Source organism: Garra rufa, chromosome 15 (assembly GCF_049309525.1).
Source record: "Garra rufa chromosome 15, GarRuf1.0, whole genome shotgun sequence".
Lineage (NCBI taxonomy): Eukaryota > Metazoa > Chordata > Actinopteri > Cypriniformes > Cyprinidae > Garra > Garra rufa.
The window spans coordinates 40,180,585-40,202,926 of record NC_133375.1 but is presented as its reverse complement, the minus strand read 5'-3'; the positions used below and the strand labels follow the sequence as shown (position 1 = coordinate 40,202,926).

Here is a 22,342-nt window from a genome sequence, read left to right as displayed (position 1 = left end):
CGTTAGTATTAATTTTGAGCTGCTTCTAAAAGCACTCTGTTGTTTCTATTTAGTTATTCATTTGTTTTATTTACATCGAGTCACTGTTGAAAAGGAGTGTTTCTTCTGTGATTTGCCTTGCTAGTGTTTTTGCTTTAAATTATAGTTTTTATTGCAATCATTAAAATTAATAACTGAGCGGACGGCCAAGGGAAGCTTTTGTTATTTCAGATCGTTCCCTTCTTGAGCTATTAAAAGTGCAAAGCTGTTGCTTTTTGAGTTTCGATTGAGCCATTTTGCGTGCGGGCGATACATTTGCGGCTGACTGAGCCTAGGAGGCGTGGCTAGCGAGAATACTGCTTAAATAGTTTGCTTACTTTCCACACTGCATAATGCAGCAGCACGACTGGTCTTCAACGAGCCCAAAAAGGCCCATGTCACACCTCTCTTCATATCACTGCACTGGCTACCGGTTACAGCACGCATCAAATTCAAGACACTGATGCTGGCATATAGGACAGCCACCGGCTCATCACCTGCCTACCTCCATTCACTACTACGCATCCACACTCCTTCCAGATGTCTGAGATCCTCTAGTGAAAGACGCCTTATTGTACCACCACAGAGAGGTATTAAATCACTGTCCAGAACATTCTCGTTCAATGTCCCTGCCTGGTGGAATGATCTTCCCACCCCTATCCGGAATGCAGACTCCTTAATAGCTTTCAAGAGACTGCTGAAAACCCATCTTTTTCGACACTATGTGACTCAATAAAAAAAAAAAAAAAAAAATTCTCCTCTCTTCTTGATCCTCCCTTTCTAGCCTGTTTTCCCCCTCTTTCTTGATCTACTCCTTCTAGCCTGCACTCTTCTAACAACGCCTGATATATGGTATTTTTGAGCACTTCCTATGTTGATCTGCCTCCTTAGGATGAATGACTTGTTGTATTCCCAATTGTAAGTCGCTTTGGATAAAAGCGTCGGCTAAATGAATAAATGTAAATGTAAATGTAATATTATTTTATATATATATATAATTTTAATATATAAATATAAAATAAGAACTTGTTTGTAAATATATGATTAAGCACATTTTCCTCAATTTATCAATAATACGGTGCAAAATTTAAATTAATTCATATTATTTAAAATATATTATTTCATTATTGCATAATATGTAAAAAATATATATATATATATATTTATATAAAAATTTGAACACCAATAGACATTCCTATTAATGTAAGTCAAGACCCTACACTTACTCATATTATTTAAAATATATATTATATTATTATAAAATATATAAATGTAAAATAAGAAATTATAGTTTTGAAAAGAACCCTTTTTACCCTCAATTAGAGAATTTTCATTAAGACATTATATTCATGATAATAAAGCATATTTCCCTCAATTTCTCATTAGTGTAGTACAAAAAACATTTAACAAATTAATATTGTTTAAAATAAATATGTAAAACATTATTGAAGTATTTATACAACCATGGTGGTATATAATAATAATTGAGCTTGTACTACTTATTTATTTTTATGCAGATTTAAATGTATTTCACTTTTCACTGAAATAACTGAGAACTAATAAAGCATGCATTCGTCTTAAATAATTAAGAATTTAGATTGAAAATGTGCATCAAAATGCATCAGTATTAATAGTAATGAAATAGGCTTAATTTTCTTCATCTTTGTACATTTCACCCTTTTACCAGTTTTCTCCTTTTGAAGTGTTTTTGCAAACAAACGATTGTTAAGTAAGCTTTGTTACTTGTTTCTCATTTTGAAGAATCTAACAGGTTGTTACATCTTGTGTGTACTCACACTAGCATGGTGCGCAGTTTGAGGAAGTCGTTGTGTTCAGGGTTTTCCACCTCCACCACCCCCCATGGGTACAGACGTCCACGGATCTTCTTCCCCTTCACCTCGATCAGCTGGTTGGAGCCGATCACGGCGAAAGGGATGCTGGCCTGAACAACAAACACAAACTCGTTCAACTTCAATCAAAGCCTTCGGAAGGTCCGGCAGTGCTACAGAACTGATAATGACCTTAAAGACTTTGACCTCTGACCTTTAGGACACGCGTCTGTTCCTTGAATTCTTCGTCCTCGTCCGAATCGGCGTCGGGAAGCTGGTAGATCCGGATCCCCTGCTCACTGATCTCATCCAAAATCTGGTTTAAGAAAAGCAGAAAAACTGTTTTAGAAGCCGTAAAATCGTAAAGTTCAGAGATTTGTGGCCCCAGTGTAACTGAATTAGTAAATTATGAATGCAAAAAATATATATATATTAATGTACATTTTTAAATATTAAATAATCTTATATTAAACATTAATTATACTTAAATTCATATGTAATAAATTCAATTTAAATGTAATACATTTAATTTTTATTTAAATATAATATTAACAACTTATAATTTTTAATTTATATATATATATATATATATATATATATATATATATATCATATTTTTTAATTCAAACAATATTAATGTATAATTGTAATTAATTTACTTAATTTTACTTAAGTTCTTACTTAAATTTACATAAATTCTTTATTAAAAATGTACACATTGATACATACAAAAATTCATAATAATAACAAGAATAACAATTTATAAATACTATATATTAATAACTACATTTATACATTTGATCTAAACATTTATTAAAATCTAAATTACATACACATTATATTCTTATAAAATTAATAATTTAAAATTATTATTTTAACATACATTAGTATATTTTTATAAAATTAAAATATAATATAATAATGTGTGTTTGTGTTTCATATAGATTTAAAAAGTTGTGATACAATTTTGAACTCTACTTTATAATATATAAAATATAAAAAGCAAATGTAATTAATTTAAAAACAAGAATCCAAATTAATTTACATTAACAACTTAAACTTAGAATAATTTAATAATTTTAATTGTAAAAATATAAACTATAATTTTAAGTATTGTAATTTATATTATTAAAAACAAACCGTCAAAAATCCTTCTCCAAACTTGATAGAAAAAGCAAGGTGATTCTACAATGATTTATGATTTCTTGCTGTTTCATTTTAGTCTGTAGCAACTGTTACGAAATTGCTCTTTATTTACAAAAAAAGGTAATTCTACAATGATTTATGACCCCTGTACCATTCCATTTTAGTTTGAAAACTGCACTGAATGTTCTTCCAAAACACTGGAAACTAGTGCTAGTTTGCATCATGAACTTCCAACGTTCTCTCAGCACGCTGTCATTTGGACCGCTCTCAGAGAGCTCTGAGGAAACTCTTTGATGCTAAAAACAGGAATCATGTGAATCACACAATGTAAACCTTCTACTAGATCCACACGTAGCGAGTCTGGTGCAAGTCAGCGGCAGAAGAAGCCAGATAACAGATACGATCAGGCCTGAAACAGATCTTGGGCAGAGAGTTGAAAACCTCACCCCACTTACCCTCTGACCAGAACACATCTTTCAAGATTTCACCAAACACCAAACTCAACCTGTGCGAAATATGATGCAAAGCAGTCTGGGAGACATTCAGTGTGCCAGAACGAACTGATAAAGCAAATATGAGATTGAAAAATAGCCTCGCTTAAGCCAAAACTACATGAAAAAAGCAGCGCTTCCGAAGCACCTGTGGCGGATCAGACATTAGGATTTATTTTTCTAACTTCAAAGCTGTTTTTCTAAGAAGCACATTCACAATGCCATTACGTAGCGACGCCTTGAAAGGCCACCAGCAGCCTCTTCCTGACATTCTCAGGGCTTTCATGTAATCTCAGCGGGGATGGCGTTTCAATGGGAGAGCAGCTCCTGCTCCGTTGATCTTTACAGAAACCCCCTCCTGTTATGACTAGTCCTGTTTTCATAGGGAACCGCAGCGAGACCGGGCCGCACGGGATCGTGTGTGTTATTGTTTGCGTGGGTGTCATTGTTGCCTTTTCTGAGTCCAAATAAACACGTACAGTCGGTGCATGAGTGTAGACGTGCTTCGTCTGATCAAACTACATGCAATGGAATGAGCGTGTAAGATTTAGATAAAGTAAGATAAGTGTCCATCTTTCCCATTCGTGCCAGATGTGGGGCATGGACAGATAGAGATATTGAAATTTTGGATGACTTGACCTCCAAATGGGAAGATAAACACATCGCTTCACAATCAACTAAGAAAAATGGCACAATGGAGACTTTGATGCACGGAAAAAGGAGTTAAGATATGGCTGTACAGAGAAATGAAAAAGAAAGATCAGGGAATGTGAAAAATTACATTTTTTTTAGCAGATAGACAGTCGACTCGCAACACAATAGCTGAATTGCATGTGAACAGCATCGTCGTTGACGTTATCCAAAACTAAAACTATTGAGAAACACTTCTGTTAGCTGAAATAAAGCTGCAATTAAATTTAACCCTTAAAGACCCAAAACATTTTTGGGGCATCTGAGGCATCTGTACTATTACTGTTTTTCTTTGTGAATGAGTGAATTTTCAGAATTTTAGGAAAAACGCTAGCAACAATTGGGTGCTTTTTTTTTTTTTTTACTGTGTACTCAAATAAAAACTCCTGAAGTTCTTTTGAAATTTGTATTTAGGTGTTTAACACTACCAAATAAAATTTTGCCTATATATAACACTCCTCAAGCAAGTTATAGCCATATTACAATATTATTATAGGCGTTTTTCAGTGAAAAACAGGCCTGTTTAGTTGATTGACAATATAGACCTGTCCAAAAACGTTTCAGGAGTAAAGTCATAGCAGAAACAGTGTTACATAATAGCGAAACACAGTAAAAAAAAATAAAAAAAATAAACTTTTTCAGATAAATATGTGACCCTGGACCACAAAACCAGTCTTAAGTCGCAGGGGTATATTTGTAGCAATAGCCAAAAATACATTGTATGGGTCAAAATTATAGATTTTTCTTTTATGTCAAAAATCATTAGGAAATTAAGTAAAGATCGTGTTACATTAAGATTTTATGTAAAATTCCTACTGTAAACCTATCAAAATGTAATTTTTGATTAGTAATATGCATTGTTAAGAACTTCATTTGGAGAACTTAAAAGGTGATTTTCTCAGTATTTAGATTTTTTTGCACCCTCAGATTCCAGATTTTCAAATAGATGTATCTCGGCCAAATATTGTCCTATCCTAACAAACCATACATCAATAGAAAGCTTATTTATTGAGCTTGTATGTATATATCTCCGTTTTGTAAAATTTAACCTTATGATTGGTTTTGTGGTCCAGGGTCACATATATTCTTAATCTGACTGAGTATGAACAATAAACACGAACAGTGTAGGAAGTAGTGAAACTAACTGCAATAAATGAAATAAAAATGTTGACTTGACAAGCAACTGCATAAAATAATTTGTAAGTACTAATTACTAACTCAAATTTAACTATTTAGAAGTATTACAATAATAAAAATGCACAATCAAAAGCACATACAGATGACTGAACTAAAATTACTGAAAATTTAAAAGTAAAAGCTAAAAAGCAGCAACACCGCAGCCAAAAAAATGTTGTTAATGGAAACGATTTCGGTTTTGTTAACTGAAATAAAGCTGCAAAAAAATTTAATTTAAATATTAAATAAAAAAATATAAAGAATTAATACAATTACTGACTGAAAAAAGCAGAAAAAAATGAATAAAAAAATAAATCAAATCAAATAATAATTACTAAAAATTATGAATTTTAGGGGATGATAGAAATTAATACTTTTATTTAGCAAGGACGCTTTAAATTGATCAAAAGTGATTATAAAGACATTTATAATATTACAAAAGATTTCTATTTCCGATAAATGTTGTTCTTCTGAACTTACTATTCATCAAAGAAACTTAGCTGTTTTCAACATAACATTAATAATAAATGTTTTCTGAGAATATTAAAATGATATTTGAAGAATCATGTGACTGGAGTAATGATGATAAAAATTCAGCTTTGAAATCACAGCAATAAATTACATTTTAAAATAGTTACAAAGTTATTTAAAATCATAAAAATATTTCAAAATTTGACTGTTTTTGCTGTACTTTAGATCAAATAAATGCAGGCTTGGTGAGCAGAAGAGACTTATTTTGACTGGAAGTGTGTGTATATACAAATAAAAGGTTTCTCTGATGACAAGAAAGAAAGTTCAGAAGAACAGCATTTATCTGAATTAGAAATCTTTTGTAACATAAAATGTCTTTAATAACTTTAGCTTTGATCACAGGAATAAATAACATTTTCAAATAGAAAGCAGTTATTTTAAATAGTAAAAATATTTCACAATATTATTGTTTTCGCTGTATTACAGATCAAATAAATGCAGGCTTGGTGAGAAGAAACGTCTTTGAAAAACATTACAAATATTACTGTTGAAAAACTTTTGACTGGTAGTGTAAATACTAATATTATTATATTATTAAATAATTAAATATTATATAAATAAGTGAATAAACCTAAATGAAATAAAAATGTTGACTTGACAAGCAACTGCTTAAAATAATTTGTAAGTACTAATTACTTACTCAAATTTAAATAAAAAATTGTAACTATTTAGAAGTATTACAATAATAAAAATGCACAATCAAAAGCACATACAGATGGCTGAACTAAAATTACTGAAAATATAAAAGTAAAAGCTAAAATGCAGCAACACCGCAGCCAAAAAATTGTTAATGGAAATAAAGCTGCAAAAAATTTTTTTAATTTAAATATTAAATAAAAAAATGTAAAGAATTAATACAATTACTGACTGAAAAAAGCAGAAAAAAATGAATAAAAAAAATAAATCAAATCAAATAATAATTACTAAAAATTATGAATTTTAGGGGATGATAGAAATTAATACTTTTATTTAGCAAGGATGCTTTAAATTGATCAAAAGTGATTATAAAGACATTTATAATATTACAAAAGATTTCTATTTCAGATAAATGTTGTTCTTCTGAACTTTCTATTCATCAAAGAAACTTAGCTGTTTTCAACATAATATTAATAATAAATGTTTTCTGAGAATATTAAAACGATATTTGAAGAATCATGTGACTGGAGTAATGATGATAAAAATTCAGCTTTGAAATCACAGCAATAAATTACATTTTAAAATAGTTACAAAGTTATTTAAAATCATAAAAATATTTCAAAATTTGACTGTTTTTGCTGTACTGTTTTTAGGCTTGGTGAGCAGAAGAGACTTATTTTGACTGGAAGTGTATGTATATACAAATAAAAGCAATCCTGTCATCACACAATATGCTAAAATCCTCATTGAGAAGTAGCTTTTTCATGTCCCACAAAACTATTATATACAAAATAAAAATAAAAAATCCTACATTTGGTTCCTAAACAGAACATCAAGAACCTTTCACACAGTTGTACGCTGATAATAGTCATTTCACAGTGTACGGAAACAAGGATTTTCCATGTTTTATTGCCAGCACTGAGAATCTTGATATGATTTAACGGCGCAGGCCTCAACACAATCATTAGCTGTGCCTGTCTTTCTCTGAGGCTGAATGTGTTTGGATTGGCAGAGCCACCTGGAGTCTGGCCTGGAACAATGGCACGGGAGTTTCTCCATGGCTCCGAACCGAAAAGGGAAGTGAGTTTCACCTATTATGCTTGTAATTTGTTTGTCATAGGATGCATTATGAGTTGTGACCATGTGTTTGCGGAGCAGGACTATTTGCGGACGTTGGCGTCTTTTCAGCCAAATGCTCAACCAAACTGCATTTACACTGTCAAACAAATCTGCCTGCATGCATTCAAAAAGATTTATTTTCTAAATTTATTTTAGTAAAAATGAACACTTTTAATTAGCAAGGATGCATTAAATTGGTCAAAAGTGACAGTAAAGAAGTTTATAATGTTACAAGGTTTGTGGTTTAAATAAACGCTGTTCTTTTGAACTCTCTATTCATCAAGTAATCCTAAAAATACATCATATCCCTTCCACAAAAAATATTATTGATAATAATCATATGATTCATACAGAATCAGATGAATCAGAATATTCATGAATCACAACTTTCAGGATCTGGAGTTATTTAAAATAGTAAAAATATTTCACAATATTCTTGTTTGCATTTTGATTCAAATAAATGCTGACTTGGTGAGCAGAAACAACTTCTTTAAAAAACATTCAAAAACATTTGACTGATTAAAAATGAAATAAAAATTAGAAATGGTGCCTTGGCAAGCAACTGAAATACTTTTAAATTGTTAAGAATATTTGTAATATTTGTAAAATTTTAATAAAAAATAAACTATTATACTCTTTAGCCAAGTCCTCAACCAAGCTGCATTTACACCGTCAACCAAATCTGGCTGCTTGCATTCACAAAGATTTAATTTATAAATTTATTTTGGTAAAAATGAACACTTTTAATTAGCAAGGATGCATTAAATTGGTCAAAAGTGACAGTAAAGAAGTTTATAATGTTACAAGGTTTGTGGTTTAAATAAACGCTGTTCTTTTGAACTCTCTATTCATCAAGTAATCCTAAAAATACAACATATCCCTTCCACAAAAAATATTATTGATAATAATCATATGATTCATACAGAATCGGATGAATCAGAATATTCATGAATCATAACTTCAGGATCTGGAGTTATTTAAAATAGTAAAAATATTTCACAATATTCTTGTTTGCATTTTGATTCAAATAAATGCCAACTTGGTGAGCAGAAACAACTTATTTAAAAAACATTGAAAATCTTACTGTTCAAAAACATTTGACTGATTAAAAATGAAATAAAAATTAGAAATGGTGCCTTGGCAAGCAACTGAAATACTTTTAAATTGTTAAGAATATTTATAATATTTGTAAAATTTTAATAAAAAATAAACTATTATACTCTTTAGCCAAGTCCTCAACCAAGCTGCATTTACACCGTCACCCAAATCTGGCTGCTTGCATTCACAAAGATTTAATTTATAAATTTATTTAGGTAAAAATGAACACTTTTAATTAGCAGGGATGCATTAAATTGGTCAAAAGTGACAGTAAAGACATTAACAATGTTACAAAAGGTTTCTGGTTTAAATAAATGCTGTTCTTTTGAACTCTCTATTTATCAAATAATCCTAAAAATACAACATATCACTTCCACAAAAAATATGAAGCACAACTGTTTTCAATATTGATAATCAGAATCGTATGAATCAGAATATTAGAAGATTTTTGAAGGATCTGGAGTTGATGCTGAAAAATCACATTTGATCAGAAGAATAAATGACTTTATAAAATACATTCAAATAGAAAGCAGTTATTTTAAAAAGTAAAAATATTTTTGTTTGCATTTTGGATTAAATAAATGCCGACTTGGTGAGCAGAAACAACTTCTTTAAAAAAAAAAAAAACATTCAAAATCGTACTGTTCAAAAACTTTTGACCGATAGCGTAAATACTAATATTATTTATTGTATTATTAAATATTATTTACTATATATAAAAAATAAAAATAAAAATTGAAAGTAGTGAAAAACTTTTGAAATGGTGCCTCTGAAATAAGTTTAATTTAAAATTTAAATTAAACCATAAAACTATTTAGAAATATACTTTTCAGCCAAGTGCTCAATCAAGCTGCATTTACAAGGTCAACCAAATCTGGCTAGCATTCAAAAATATTTTCTAAATTTATTTTGGTTAAAAACTAACACTTAATTAGAAAGGATGCATTAAATTGGTTAAAAGTGGTTTAAAATTCTATTTTAAATAAATGCTGTTCTTTTGAACTCGCTATTCATCAAGTAATCCTAAAAATACAACATATTATTATTTTCACAAAGAAATATGCAAAAGAATTTTTGACATTGATAATAATCATAAATGTTTCTTGAGCTGCAAATCAGCATATTAGAATGATTTCTGAAGGATCATGTGACATTGAAGACTGGAGTAAAGTTGCTGAAAATTCAGCATTACATCACAAAAATAAATTTAACTTTAAAATATATTCAAATAGAAAACAGTTATTTCAAACCGTAATAATAATTCACAATTTTACAGTTTTTACTGCATTTTTGATTAAACAAATGCAGCTTTGGTGAGCAGAAGAGATCTCCACATCCAATTCAGGCCACTTTTCAATGTGACTCCAAATCCAACAGGGCTGTATTGTCGCATTATCAATTTGTAAGCCAATTCACAACACAAATTTGCCATGGTTATCTCTTCAGATAGTTTCCAAATAAAAATTTCAAACAGGTTTCAGGATAGTGCTGTTCAATGCAAGCGTAAGTACCGGTAGCAATCAAGTTGACATATAAGGGACTAAACCAGTAAGTCAAACACATAAACTTACATCTTTATGGTAATGTTAGTCTTTATGCAACAGCCTGTAAGCTTTTTAAGCACAAAATATTTTAAAATTCCTGTCAGACAAAAACCATGCAAAATAAACTGTACAACAAAGCACAGATCCATAAACGAACAAATCACTTGATAATACCAAGGGATGAAGCGCAATTTGGGCAGTGCAAAACTGAAATGTGATGCTGGACCACAAAACCAGTCATAAGAGTCAATTATTTGAAATTGAGATTTAAATAAGCTGAATATATAAGCTTTCCATTGATGTATGGTTTGTTAGGATAGGACAATATTTGTCAGAGATACAACTATTTGAAAATCTGCAATCTGAGGGTGCAAAAATTCTACATATTGAGAAAATCACCTTTAAAGTTGTCCAAATGAAGTTCTTAGCAATGCATATTACTAATATTACTAAATTGGCGGTAGGAAATTTACTAAATATCTTCATAGAACTTGATCTTTACTTAATATCCTAATAATTTTTCACATAAAAGAAAAATCAATAATTTTGACCAATACAATGTATTGTTGGCTATTGCTACAAATATACCCAAGCTACTTAAAACTGGTTTTGTAGACCAGGGTCACAAATGTGAATGCAAACAGGCAGGACAAAAGATTCAAATGTTTTATAATATTGCATCTGTAAATGCCAGCACCTAAACACAGTTTTGTCTCTCTAGGGATCCTTTTGGAGAGCCAGAAACTGCTTTAAATATACAGGAAAATAGTGCACTAGGTCAGGAACTAAATTAACCTGATTACGGTTTTCAAGTAAACACTCTAAATTACTAAATTACAGCCCGAGCTTTAGTTGCACACCGTAACATTTGCACGACTAAAGAGACTTGTAAACATTTGGTCGCTTGCACAAAAATAGGAGCCACAAACAGGACAGGCACTATATTTAAGTACATAACACATGAAAATAAGTTAAATATAGTTTTCCTGCCTGTAGACCAATTATTATGAGCTTATACTTCAGGGAGCAAAACAGTAGTTTCACATTGTCAAGTTTCAGCATGAATAAGCACCTTTAACTCAACCACTCCCTCCAGACTTTACACGGTTTAAACCCATCTCTGAGTATTTTAACACAGTAATACTTTGTTTATAGCGTGTTGATGTTATTTGAGGCTCATGGAAGCAACAAAATTACACAAGAGCGCAGTATGAGCAATTATTAAATACTGCAAAAGTCACTGTTCAGCAGTAAAGAGTGTCCAAGCGAAAAGCCGTGAAGTTCTTAACTGTGATCCCTTGTGTCTGGATGAAACCTCTAGCTACCTGCGGCTCGTCAAGCCCTTTCATTCGCACAAAAACACACAGGGGTGTTATATAATTCTGAAAGAAACTCAACAGGGTTGACCAATTACTCAGACCTGTGTGTGTGTGTCGGTACCAGGGTGAATGTTAATCCGGCGTCTCTGAAACAGCGGGACGCGAGGAGACGCTCACTACAGCAAATTCTTGACAGGGATAAGAAAGTGTGTGTGTGTGGAGGCCTTCAGCAACCAGATGCTAAAATTAAAGTATGAACAATTAGATAAGAACAGGCAGAATCTGATTTTCTGGCTGGAAAGCATCTTTTATTATCAGCAACACGTTTTGGTATGCCAAAGAAAATAAATGCTTTTTGAAGAAACATGAACGTGTAGGTTATGAACCATGTGACAATTAAGAGGAAATTTTCAAACAAAAGAGGTTAATTTCCACAGTGTTTTGTAAGACTTTTAATCAGTTTAAGACTTTTTAGGACCTTTTAAGACCAAGTATAGAAAATTTAAAGAATAAACAGAAGGGAACTAAACTTTTCTCTACGTCTAAGGAGTAGAACAGAGTTGTGAAAATACAACTTCCAAAATATGTTTCCAAACCATTTTTAATTTATTTTACAAAAACTTAAATATCGAACAACTTTTACTGTACCTTCTGATCACACTGCAAAAGTTTTCCAGCAGTAATGTCTAAAGTGTCTTAAATTAAGATAAATTGAGAAGCAAACATTAGATAAGAAGTCTTGTTTTCGGAGCAAACTTATCAAAATGAATGGAGTTTATGATCAAAACAACAACAAATATCTGGCAACAGGCTTTAGATAAAGATATATGTGACCCTGGACCACAAAACCAGTCTTAAGTCGCTGGGGTATATTTGTAGCAATAGCCAAAAATACATTGCATGGGTCAAAATTTTTGATTTTTCTTTTATGCCAAAAATCATTAAGAAATTAAGTAAAGTTCATGTTCCATGAAGATTTTTTGTAAAATTCCTACTGTAAACATATCAAAATGTAATTTTTGATTTGTAATATGCATTAAGAACGTAATTTGGACAACTTTAAAGGTGATTTTCTCAGTCTTTTTGATTTTTTTGCATCCTCAGATTTCTGATTTCAAATAGATGTATCTCGGCCAAATATTGTCCTATCCTAACAAACCATACATCAATAGAAAGCTTATTTATTGAGCTTTCATATGATGTATAAATCTCAGTTTTGTCAAATTTAACCTTATGACTGGTTTTGTGGTCCAGGGTCACATTTTTACATTAAGATTGACAATTTGCGTAAATATTAGTAGCAATAGCCAAACACACATTGTATGGGTCAAAATTATCATTTTTTCTTTTATGCTAAAAATCATTTGGATATTAAGTAAAGATCATGTACCATGAATATAGTGAACTTTAAAGGCGATTTTCTCAATATTTTGATTTTGTTTGCACCCTCAGATTTTTAAATAGTTGTATCTCTGTGAAATACTGTCCCATCCTAACAAACAATACATCAATGAAACGCTTATTTATTCAGCTTTCAAATAAATTTCAATCTTAATTTAAAAAAAAAGAAAAGACCCTTATGACAGGTTTGATCATCGTCACATAAAATAATACTTAATTTTGTTCAGTTCTCCAGAAAACAACTGTTCATTTTGCATTTCAGTTAAATGAAATGACTTTAGCTATGCTGATTTTGCATTTCAATTAAATGTATCTTGCTTTAAGGCCGTTTAGATATTTGTATTAGAAAACAAGACTAAAATACTGTGGGAGATAATAATTTTTGCAGTGCATGCAACTGTTAATGAAATAACTTTATAAATGTAAGACTTTTTGCAATGATTACAGACCTTTTTAAGGTCTTAATTTGCAGTTAACTCCAAGAAACCCTGAAGAATTATACTTGTCATTAAGACTTTAGCAGGACACAAAAGCATGACAGTATTTCATATGATTTATGCACTATTTTTCAGTTTTTTTATGCTGTATTATAGCTTGGAAATTTACTGTTTAAATTATTCATTATTAGGGATGTAGCAATATCAAAATCTCATGATACGATTATATCTCGATATGAAATCCATGATGCAATATTAAAAAAAAATTTTTTTTAAAATGTGTACATTTTAAATTAAATTATTCTATCTAATGCACTTTGAGAGTTCAAAATTAAGAGCTTAAACCCATGTTTTTAACTAAGAAAACTCATGTCAGAAAAAAGTCAGAGAATTGGAAGAGAATAGGAAGCCAAACTAATTAGGATCATATAATATAAACATATTGCAAAACAATTGCACTGTAAAATAAACAAAAAAAAATGAATATTCCATAGGTATATTATTTTTATTTTAGTAAGGAAATTACAATACTTTCCCAATTTCTACACTTAAAAAAAGAGAGATATTTTGAATTTGGACTACAGTAACATTATCCATTTAAACCAGTAGCTGTCAGCATGTCATACTGCTCTTTATGTTTTTATTTTGACGGAAACGACTGTAGAGCTTTTATTCTGACAGAAATGCCAGCTTCAGTGAAAACAGCCTTATAAAAATGTGTCTCACTACAAATCTAGTGAAATTCTGTAATTATCTGCCACAATAAATAAAGCACAATTGGTGGTCGTTGCATTCCTAAATGCGTCCTAAACTCACAGCACATGCAATAAACAAGTTCACTGCATTCACTGTGAACTGAGCCGTTCTGAGGTGCAAAAAACACCAGATCATGAGCTGATCACCTGAACTAAGTGTGCACTTTGCTTTGAAATGCGGAGCGAAAACACTTGATGAAGGGATTAAGCCATATTGTGCTTTCGGGTTTAGTTAGTTTGACAGATACTGTGCCAAAGCATAATGGCACTAAAAACAACTTTAAAGACCTTTTATGTTAGAATAAGAAGTTTAAATATATTTTAAAAACTACACTTTTTACCCAGAAGACCTGTCGTTTCATATCGTCACGTGACCATGATTATATTGAGTTTTGCTATCAAAATGATTCAACTATTTATTGTTTAAAGGAACACTCCACTTTTTTTGGAAATAGGCTCATTTTCCAACTCCCCCCGAGTTAATAAGTTGATTTTTACCGTTTTGAAATCCATTCAGCCGTTCTCCTGTTCTGGCGATATCACTTTTAGCATAGCTCAGCATAGATCATTGAATCCTATTAGACCAATAGCATCACGTCAAAAATGACCAACGAGTTTCGATATTTGTCCTATTTACAACTTGACTCTTCTGTAGTTATATCGTGTACTAAGACCGGTGGAAATGCAAAGCTTCAATTTTCTAGGCTGATAAGATTAGGAACTACACTCCCATTCCGGCGTAATAGTCAAGGAAGTTTGTTGCCGTAATAAGGCCGAAGCAGGAGCAGTAATACCACGCAGCACATGTGCAAATGCTAAACTAGCTGGGAACTCATTTCTGATAATACTCCGCCTGCTTCAGCCATATTACGGCAGCAAACTTCCTTGACTATTACGCCGGAATGGAAGTGTAGTTCCTAATCTTATCAGCCTAGAAACTCGCAGCTTTGCATTTCCACCGGTCTTAGTACACGATATAACTACAGAAGAGTCAAGTTGTAAATAGGACAAATATCGAAACTCATTGGTCATTTTTGAACGCGATGCTATTGGTCTAATAGGATTCAATGATCTATGCTAAGCTATGCTAAAAGTGATATCGCCAGAACAGGAGAACGGCTGAATGGATTTCAAAACGGTAAAAACCAATTTATTAATTTGGGGGGAATTGGAGAATGAGCCTATTTCCAAAAAAAGTGGAGTGTTCCTTTAATCATTATTTAATTCCGGACAACTTTCATTCATTCATTCAATCAATACTTTCATAGTGCTTTCATGTCATTTTTAAAGCTTGAAAGACTTGCATTAAAAAGTGAGACCAGTGTAACGTTTATTTTACGCCCTATAAAAGAAATTAACTTAGAAACAGATTGGGAAAAAATTTTCTTTTAAATAAAAAAAAACTTAAAGTGTTAAACATGCTTCTCTGAGAGCAGGTTTAATCAATGTAAACTGATTTGATTGTACCATTCTAGGTGAAGTTGTTGCAAGTCTTATGGCCGCTCTATTCTTAAAACAAAAAGCAAAAAAACAACTGAAGTGTTAAATAAAGGTCAAGCCATGGTCACTGTAAGCGTATGTGACCGGTACTGGATATTTATTGTTTTATATGAAGTGCGTGAGCTGCAATTCCAGGATGCAATCATTCTGCCCGAGAACACAAATAAATAACCACACCCTCATTTAAGTGAGGAATGTGGACACGGATGTACACATACCATGAGATATTCACTGCTTTAACTTGTGCAGTTAAGGGTGCCATGATAACACCATCAGATGAGTGTCAAATGAAGACTTGGCCTTGAAAACAAAGTGACCTCACTGGTCTGTCAAACCGCGAATAAGAGTTTGATACACTGTACAGTAAACAATACGTTTAACACCAAAGCCACAAAAACATAAACATTGACAGTGAGGTCAGAAAGTCTGACACAACACTGAAAACCTCTGTTTGCACCCAATGTAAGGTTTGTGGCACAGCTGCTCTAAACTAATGGTATTGATAACAAAATCATTTTTTATGTTTCCATAATATTTCATTCTCCAGTATGTGCAAGCTCTTTAGTCACAGTAGTGTTCCTAATGCTAAAATTCAAAGATATATTGCACAAAAGTTGAGACTGTGCAAAAGTACATAAGTACATATTATGTGTGAATAATATATGTGACCCTGGACCACAAAACCAGTCTTAAGTCGCTGGGGTATATTTGTAGCAATAGCCAAAAATACATTGTATGGGTCAAAATTATTGGTTTTTCTTTTATGCCAAAAATCATTAGGAAATTAAGTAAAGATCATGTTCCATGAAGATTTTTTGTAAAATTCCTACTATAAATATATCAAAATGTAATTTTTGATTAGTAATATGCATTGTTAAGAACTTAATTTGGACAACTTTAAAGGTGATTTTCTCAGTATTTTGATTTTTTTTGCACCCTTAGATTCCAGATTTTCAAATAGATGTATCTCGGCCAAATATTGTCCTATCCTAACAAACCATATATCAATAGAAAGCTTATTTATTGAGCTTTCATATGATGTATACATCTCAGTTTTGTAAAATTTAACCTTATGACTGGTTTTGTGGTCCAGGGTCACATATATATATATATATATATATATATGCAAAAATACACAGAAATTTGATTATAAAAAATGTAAAGCACAGCTTTACATTTACAGCTTTATTTAGATTAAAATCTAAGCATTTAACATTAAATATTTAAATATTAAAATGACAAAATATTCAGTCATAATTCATTTATATAAAAATGTATATATAAATCTGGAGTTCTGCTCATCAAGGCTGTATTTATTTGATCAAAAATACATAAACTGTAATATTGTGAAATATTATTGCAATTTCCAATAGTGGTTTCCTACTTTATTATACTTTAAAATATAATTTATTTCTATGGCACAGTGCTAAATTTTCATCAGCCATGATCCTTCAGAAATCATCCTAATATGCAGATTTATCATCATTATTAAAACTGTTTTGCTGCTTAATTTTTTTTGCAACCTGTGATACATTTTTCTTTGATTCTTTAATGAATAAAAAGTTAAAAAAAATAAGCATTTAGTTATCAAAATAGAAATATTTTCTAACAATAGAAATCTTTACTATCACTTTTTATCCATTTAACACAGCCTTGCTAAATAAAAATATTAATTTCCTTAAAAAAAAGTTGCTGACTTCAATAGTAGTGTATATTGTAACACACACTTTAAATTTTGTAGAAACTGTTCTTTTATAAGAACTGTTTTAACATTAATAATTAACATTAAAAATAATAAATCAGCATATTAAAATGATTTCTCAAGAATCATGTGACACTTAAGACTGGAGTAATGATGCTGAAAATTCAGCTTTGCTTCACAGGAATAAATTATATTTTAAAGTATATTAAAATTTAAAACTGTTGTTTTAATTGCAATAATATTTCACAAAATTCTTTATTTTCTGTATTTTTGAACAAACAGATTCAGCCTTGATGAGCAAAACAAACTTCTTAAAAAAAAAATCATGTGACACTGTAGACTGGAGTAATGATGCTGAAAATTCAGCTTTGCTTCACAGGAATAAATTATATTTTAAAAGTATATTAAAACTTAAAACTGTTGTTTTAAATTGCAATAATATTTCACAGAATAATTTTTTTCTGTATTTTTTAACAAACAGAATCAGACACTGAAGACTGGAGTAATGATGCTGAAAATTCAGCTTTGCTTCACAATTTTTTTTAAGTATATTAATAATTTAAAACTATTGTTTTAAATTGCAATAATATTTCACAAATTAATATTTTTCTGTATTTAACAAATAGAATCAGACACTGAAGACTGATGCTGAAAATTCAGCTTTGCTTCACAAAATTAAATTAAATTATATTTTAAAGTATATAAAAAAATTTAAAACTTGTTGTTTTAAATTACAATAATATTTGACAAAATTATTTTTTTTTCTGTATTTTGGATCAAATAGATACAGCCTTGATGAGCATAACAAACGTCTTTTAAAAAAACAAAACATCTTGATTCCAAACTTTTCAAAAGGCAGATTATACAGGCATTTTCTATTAATACAATTAATATTTATTAATATAAACATAAGTAATTGAGCATCAAATTTTCCTGCTTCCACTGAACGATCATAAATGACATAAAGCTGATGTCATTAAAGCAAAAGTGAATACCAAGACATTCTCCAATACATCTGTTTTCACTCAAACTGCAATGCTGACAATATAATTTGTAATAAAAACAACTGTGTTAAACAATAAAAACTGATGCATTCTCACAAGTTGCTCTCAGACTTTTTGACCCCACTGTGTTTTTAAAAACAACAAGGCTGGTAACGGTTGGCAAGGGCACGATCTCGCACGCATACAGCGCTCGTACGTTTCTCCCATTGAGCCAACCGAGAGGACAAAGAGAGGAAAGCTTTGACGGTTTGGAGACTGAGATATGAGCGTGATGGGGATCGCAGCATGGCAAACATCAACAATAACATTCAAATTCACATAAACACAACAATGCAACCCACCAAGCGCACCTAAAATCTGGCCTGTGGGAATCGCATTCAACTCTACCAGAGAATACGCGCCCCAGATGTGCGTCAGTTCGGCCTTCCTTCTCTTACGGACGAGATCTGCTGCTCTTCGGTATATATCACCGCTACGGCAGGAAGCGAGAGGTAACTAAAACGTCCCTCGAGTGCTTTATAAGTTTTCAGGGTTTTATGACTTCACTCCGGTCTCAGATAAGACCCCTGCACACCGCTGACCCGGCTTTCCCTGCCAATCGGTCTGACACATTACAGGAAGGCCATATTGTTCTACACAAGCTGCTTCCCTCTTTCATGATGGTGCGAGAAAGATCGCAGAGAGGGGTGGCAGTTCTGCGAGAGAATGAGAGCGAAGCTATCACGGTGAGAAAGGGTGAAAATCAAACATTAAGGACACAATGGGTCATTTGTCATGTTGCGGCAGGATTTTGGGAATGGGAACCTTCAACCGGCATCATGAAAGGGAGCGGGAAATACTAAACTGCTGACTTGCACTCTCCCACACAGGTCAGAAACGATGATTGCAAGTTGCGTCCAAGAGTTTACCTCAGTCTTCTTGGGAAAAGATAAGGTTGACATTCGAAGGGTGTGTTCGTCCTTTTCTGATAATGTAAGATTCAAGCATTTGTGGAGGTAGCAGTGAAAAGAACAAGCATTAAACTTCCTCCAATTCATTCACATTAACATTCAGGTTCGATGGAGCAATTTCCTAAAATTAAGATCTAAACAATTCAGGTTTCAAGTAGTTGTGGGTTTCTCAGTAGCTGGATCTGCAAAACACTTCAAGGAATAGTTTAACAAGACATTCGTATTCTGTTATTAATTAGTAGATTTGATAACGAGTAAGAGGCCTGTTCCACAAAGAAAGATAATTTACAGTTATGTACGATTTTTAATATTTTTAAAATGCGCCTCTTCTGCTCATCAGGGCTGCATTTATTGGATCAAAGAAATACAGTAAAATCAGTAATATTCTGAAATATTATTACAATTTTAAATAACAGTTTTCTATTCCAATATATTTTAAAATGTAATTTATTTCTGTGATCAAAGCATCATTACTCCAGTCTTCAGTGTCACATGGTCCTTCAGAAATCGTTCTAATATGCTGATTTGTTGCTCAAGAAACGGTTATGATTATTATTAATAATAAAAAAAAAAACAGTTGTGCTGCTTTATATTTTGATGGAAACCATAATCAATTTTATTATTTTTTATTTAAGGAATAAAAAGTTCAAAAGAACAGCATTTATTCGAAAGATACATTTTTTGTAACATTATAAATGTCTTCAATGTCACTTTTGATCAATTTAATGTCTTTGAATAATATGACACGTTAAAAAAATAAAAAGACCCAAGATAACGAAATTAAAGTTTTTGAGAATAAAGTTAAAATATTAAATAATAACTTTGACGTTATTCTCGAAACCCTTCGACTTTATTCTCGAAACATTTAGCCTTTACTCTCATAATATTTACACTTTATTCTCAAAATATTTAGACTTTTTTCTCATAATTTCGACTATTTTCAAAATATTACGATTTTAATCTCGTAACGTTAGATTTTTTTAATACATATAAAATAAAACTATTAATTTCTTTCAAAAAAAAAATGCTAGTGTATGAAGACTTGGAAAAGACTTGGAATATAATGCATAAGCTGAATAGGTTACACTTTTATAGTGTTTTATAGAGCTTGTGATCACTGTCAATTTCATTGTATGAACAATAAACAGCATTTCCCAAATCATCTCCTTTGTGAATCAAGAAAGTTACATGTCTTCGAAACATGATAGTGAGTAAATGAGTTATCATTTTTGGTGAACCATCTCTTTAAAACAACAAAACAAGCATTAATAAACACAGCAATGTGGGAATGTGGATCAAAATGTGTTTTGAAATTACCTGCAGGAAGAGAACTGGCATCTAAGGAGCAGGCGAATAACAGGAACTACTAAAAATACAAGCATTCAGTGTCCAAAGCCGTGTCTAAATATGGACCAGCATAAGCAACGAAGCCCTGTGACTTTCTGTGTGTTATAAGCCATCGAGGAAGGGAACTGGATCAAGAGTGACAGAACATATTTATTGTGTTTTTCTGTGTGAGCCAGGGTTGCCTGATTTTGGCAAAAATCATAATCACGATTATTTTGGTCGATATTGTAATCACGATTATTTAACACGATTATGACTAGATCCAAAAACCTTATATTAGTGATTAATTTAAAGATAGCAATACAGCAGAAAAAACTGTAAAAAACCTGTGCTTAAAAAAAATAAATAAATACTGAATACTTTTATGCAAGTCTAAAGTAGTCAAACAAAAATTAAATGTAATTATTTGAATGTAAAATTAAACAGCGTCTTCACTGTAATAACTAAACATGCTTTGTTTCTTATTAAAACTACAAAAGTCCTTCATTCAAGAGCAGTAAGTGATTTTTCTCTTTGTATTTTTACGTTTTATTAATATTAAGCACAGAGAAGGCAGAAGGAATATTATCTGTTGCCGCTTTAAGAGCCACGCGGATCCAATATACTGTTACACACGTATTATCATTCTCAACTCTTTTTGATCATTTAAGACATAACTTTTTACATGAATAATCACCAAGAGCCTTGTTTTGAAATATTTTGTGTGTATCTGACCGTTTAGGCGGCACCTTGAGCTAAAAGATAACTTTACATGTCCGTGTTTTGCTCCATCTTTGAGCGCAAGTTTTCCTTCGCCCTTTTAAAAACATCAAAGAAACATTAATAAATCAAGCACATCCCGTTTTATGAAAGTCAAGTAACATGGTTTTGCTGATTTGCATGTGAAATTAGGCTTTTATGGAGGAGCGAAAGCGCACCACTGGAAAGAGGGCAGAATGGGGCGCAATAATCGTTTTATTTCAATTACTGTATTTTCATGATCGTTTGAAGCAGAAATCAAAATCGAAACCGAATTTTGATTAATTGCACAGCCCTAGTGTGAGCTATTTATGTTTTACATCATTACATCAAACCAAAAGCCCCACATTTGTAGAGCAAAGAACACACACACTGACTTGGGTAATTTAGCTTAAAACGGCTGACGGTAGAGAAGGTTTAACTGATCTTTCCTTGCGACTCCGATGGGGGCATTCATGCAATGATTGCAGGATGTGGACTAGATTCCATCAGCCTTATCTAAAACTGAGCATTTTCAGTAATGAGGCAATGTTTACATGCACGGACACACACATAAAAGATGCTGACAAAGGTCAATTGGGACGACTAATCAGAATGGCCTAAAAGATATAAATGAGAAGAGTTTTTTTTTTTTAAATTCATACTAGTGAAAGTCAGTGATCAGCAGGTGTCTGAGGGATTAATAGTGTTTAGGTTAGTCAATGTGTTGTTTTGTGGGGGATGAAAGACAAATTGTCTCAGTACTGTCTCGTTACAGCTCTTTTATCATGCAAAATCGAATGACGTGCAACATGCTGAGCTACAGGAAAAGGCAGACGGCCGATATAAAGCATAGACATAATGACTTTTTAGCACATTTTTCTTCTATAAGCAGGCGAGAGGAAAGGGGAAACCACTAAATTTAACCAAGT

At 31.6% G+C, this 22,342-nt stretch overlaps 1 protein-coding gene across 1 annotated transcript in view; it reads right to left on the bottom strand.

The window, feature by feature from the left end:
• LOC141286612 (septin-2) overlaps positions 1 to 22,342 on the bottom strand; it is a 54,405-nt gene that overhangs the window by 6,256 nt on the left and 25,807 nt on the right. Inside the window, exons 8-9 of the mRNA XM_073818661.1 lie at positions 2,062 to 2,163; positions 1,815 to 1,960 (exon numbers count right to left, since the gene is read on the bottom strand). Of these exons, the coding sequence (XP_073674762.1) occupies positions 1,815 to 1,960; positions 2,062 to 2,163 (248 nt within the window). The remainder of the gene's footprint in view (positions 1 to 1,814; positions 1,961 to 2,061; positions 2,164 to 22,342) is intronic.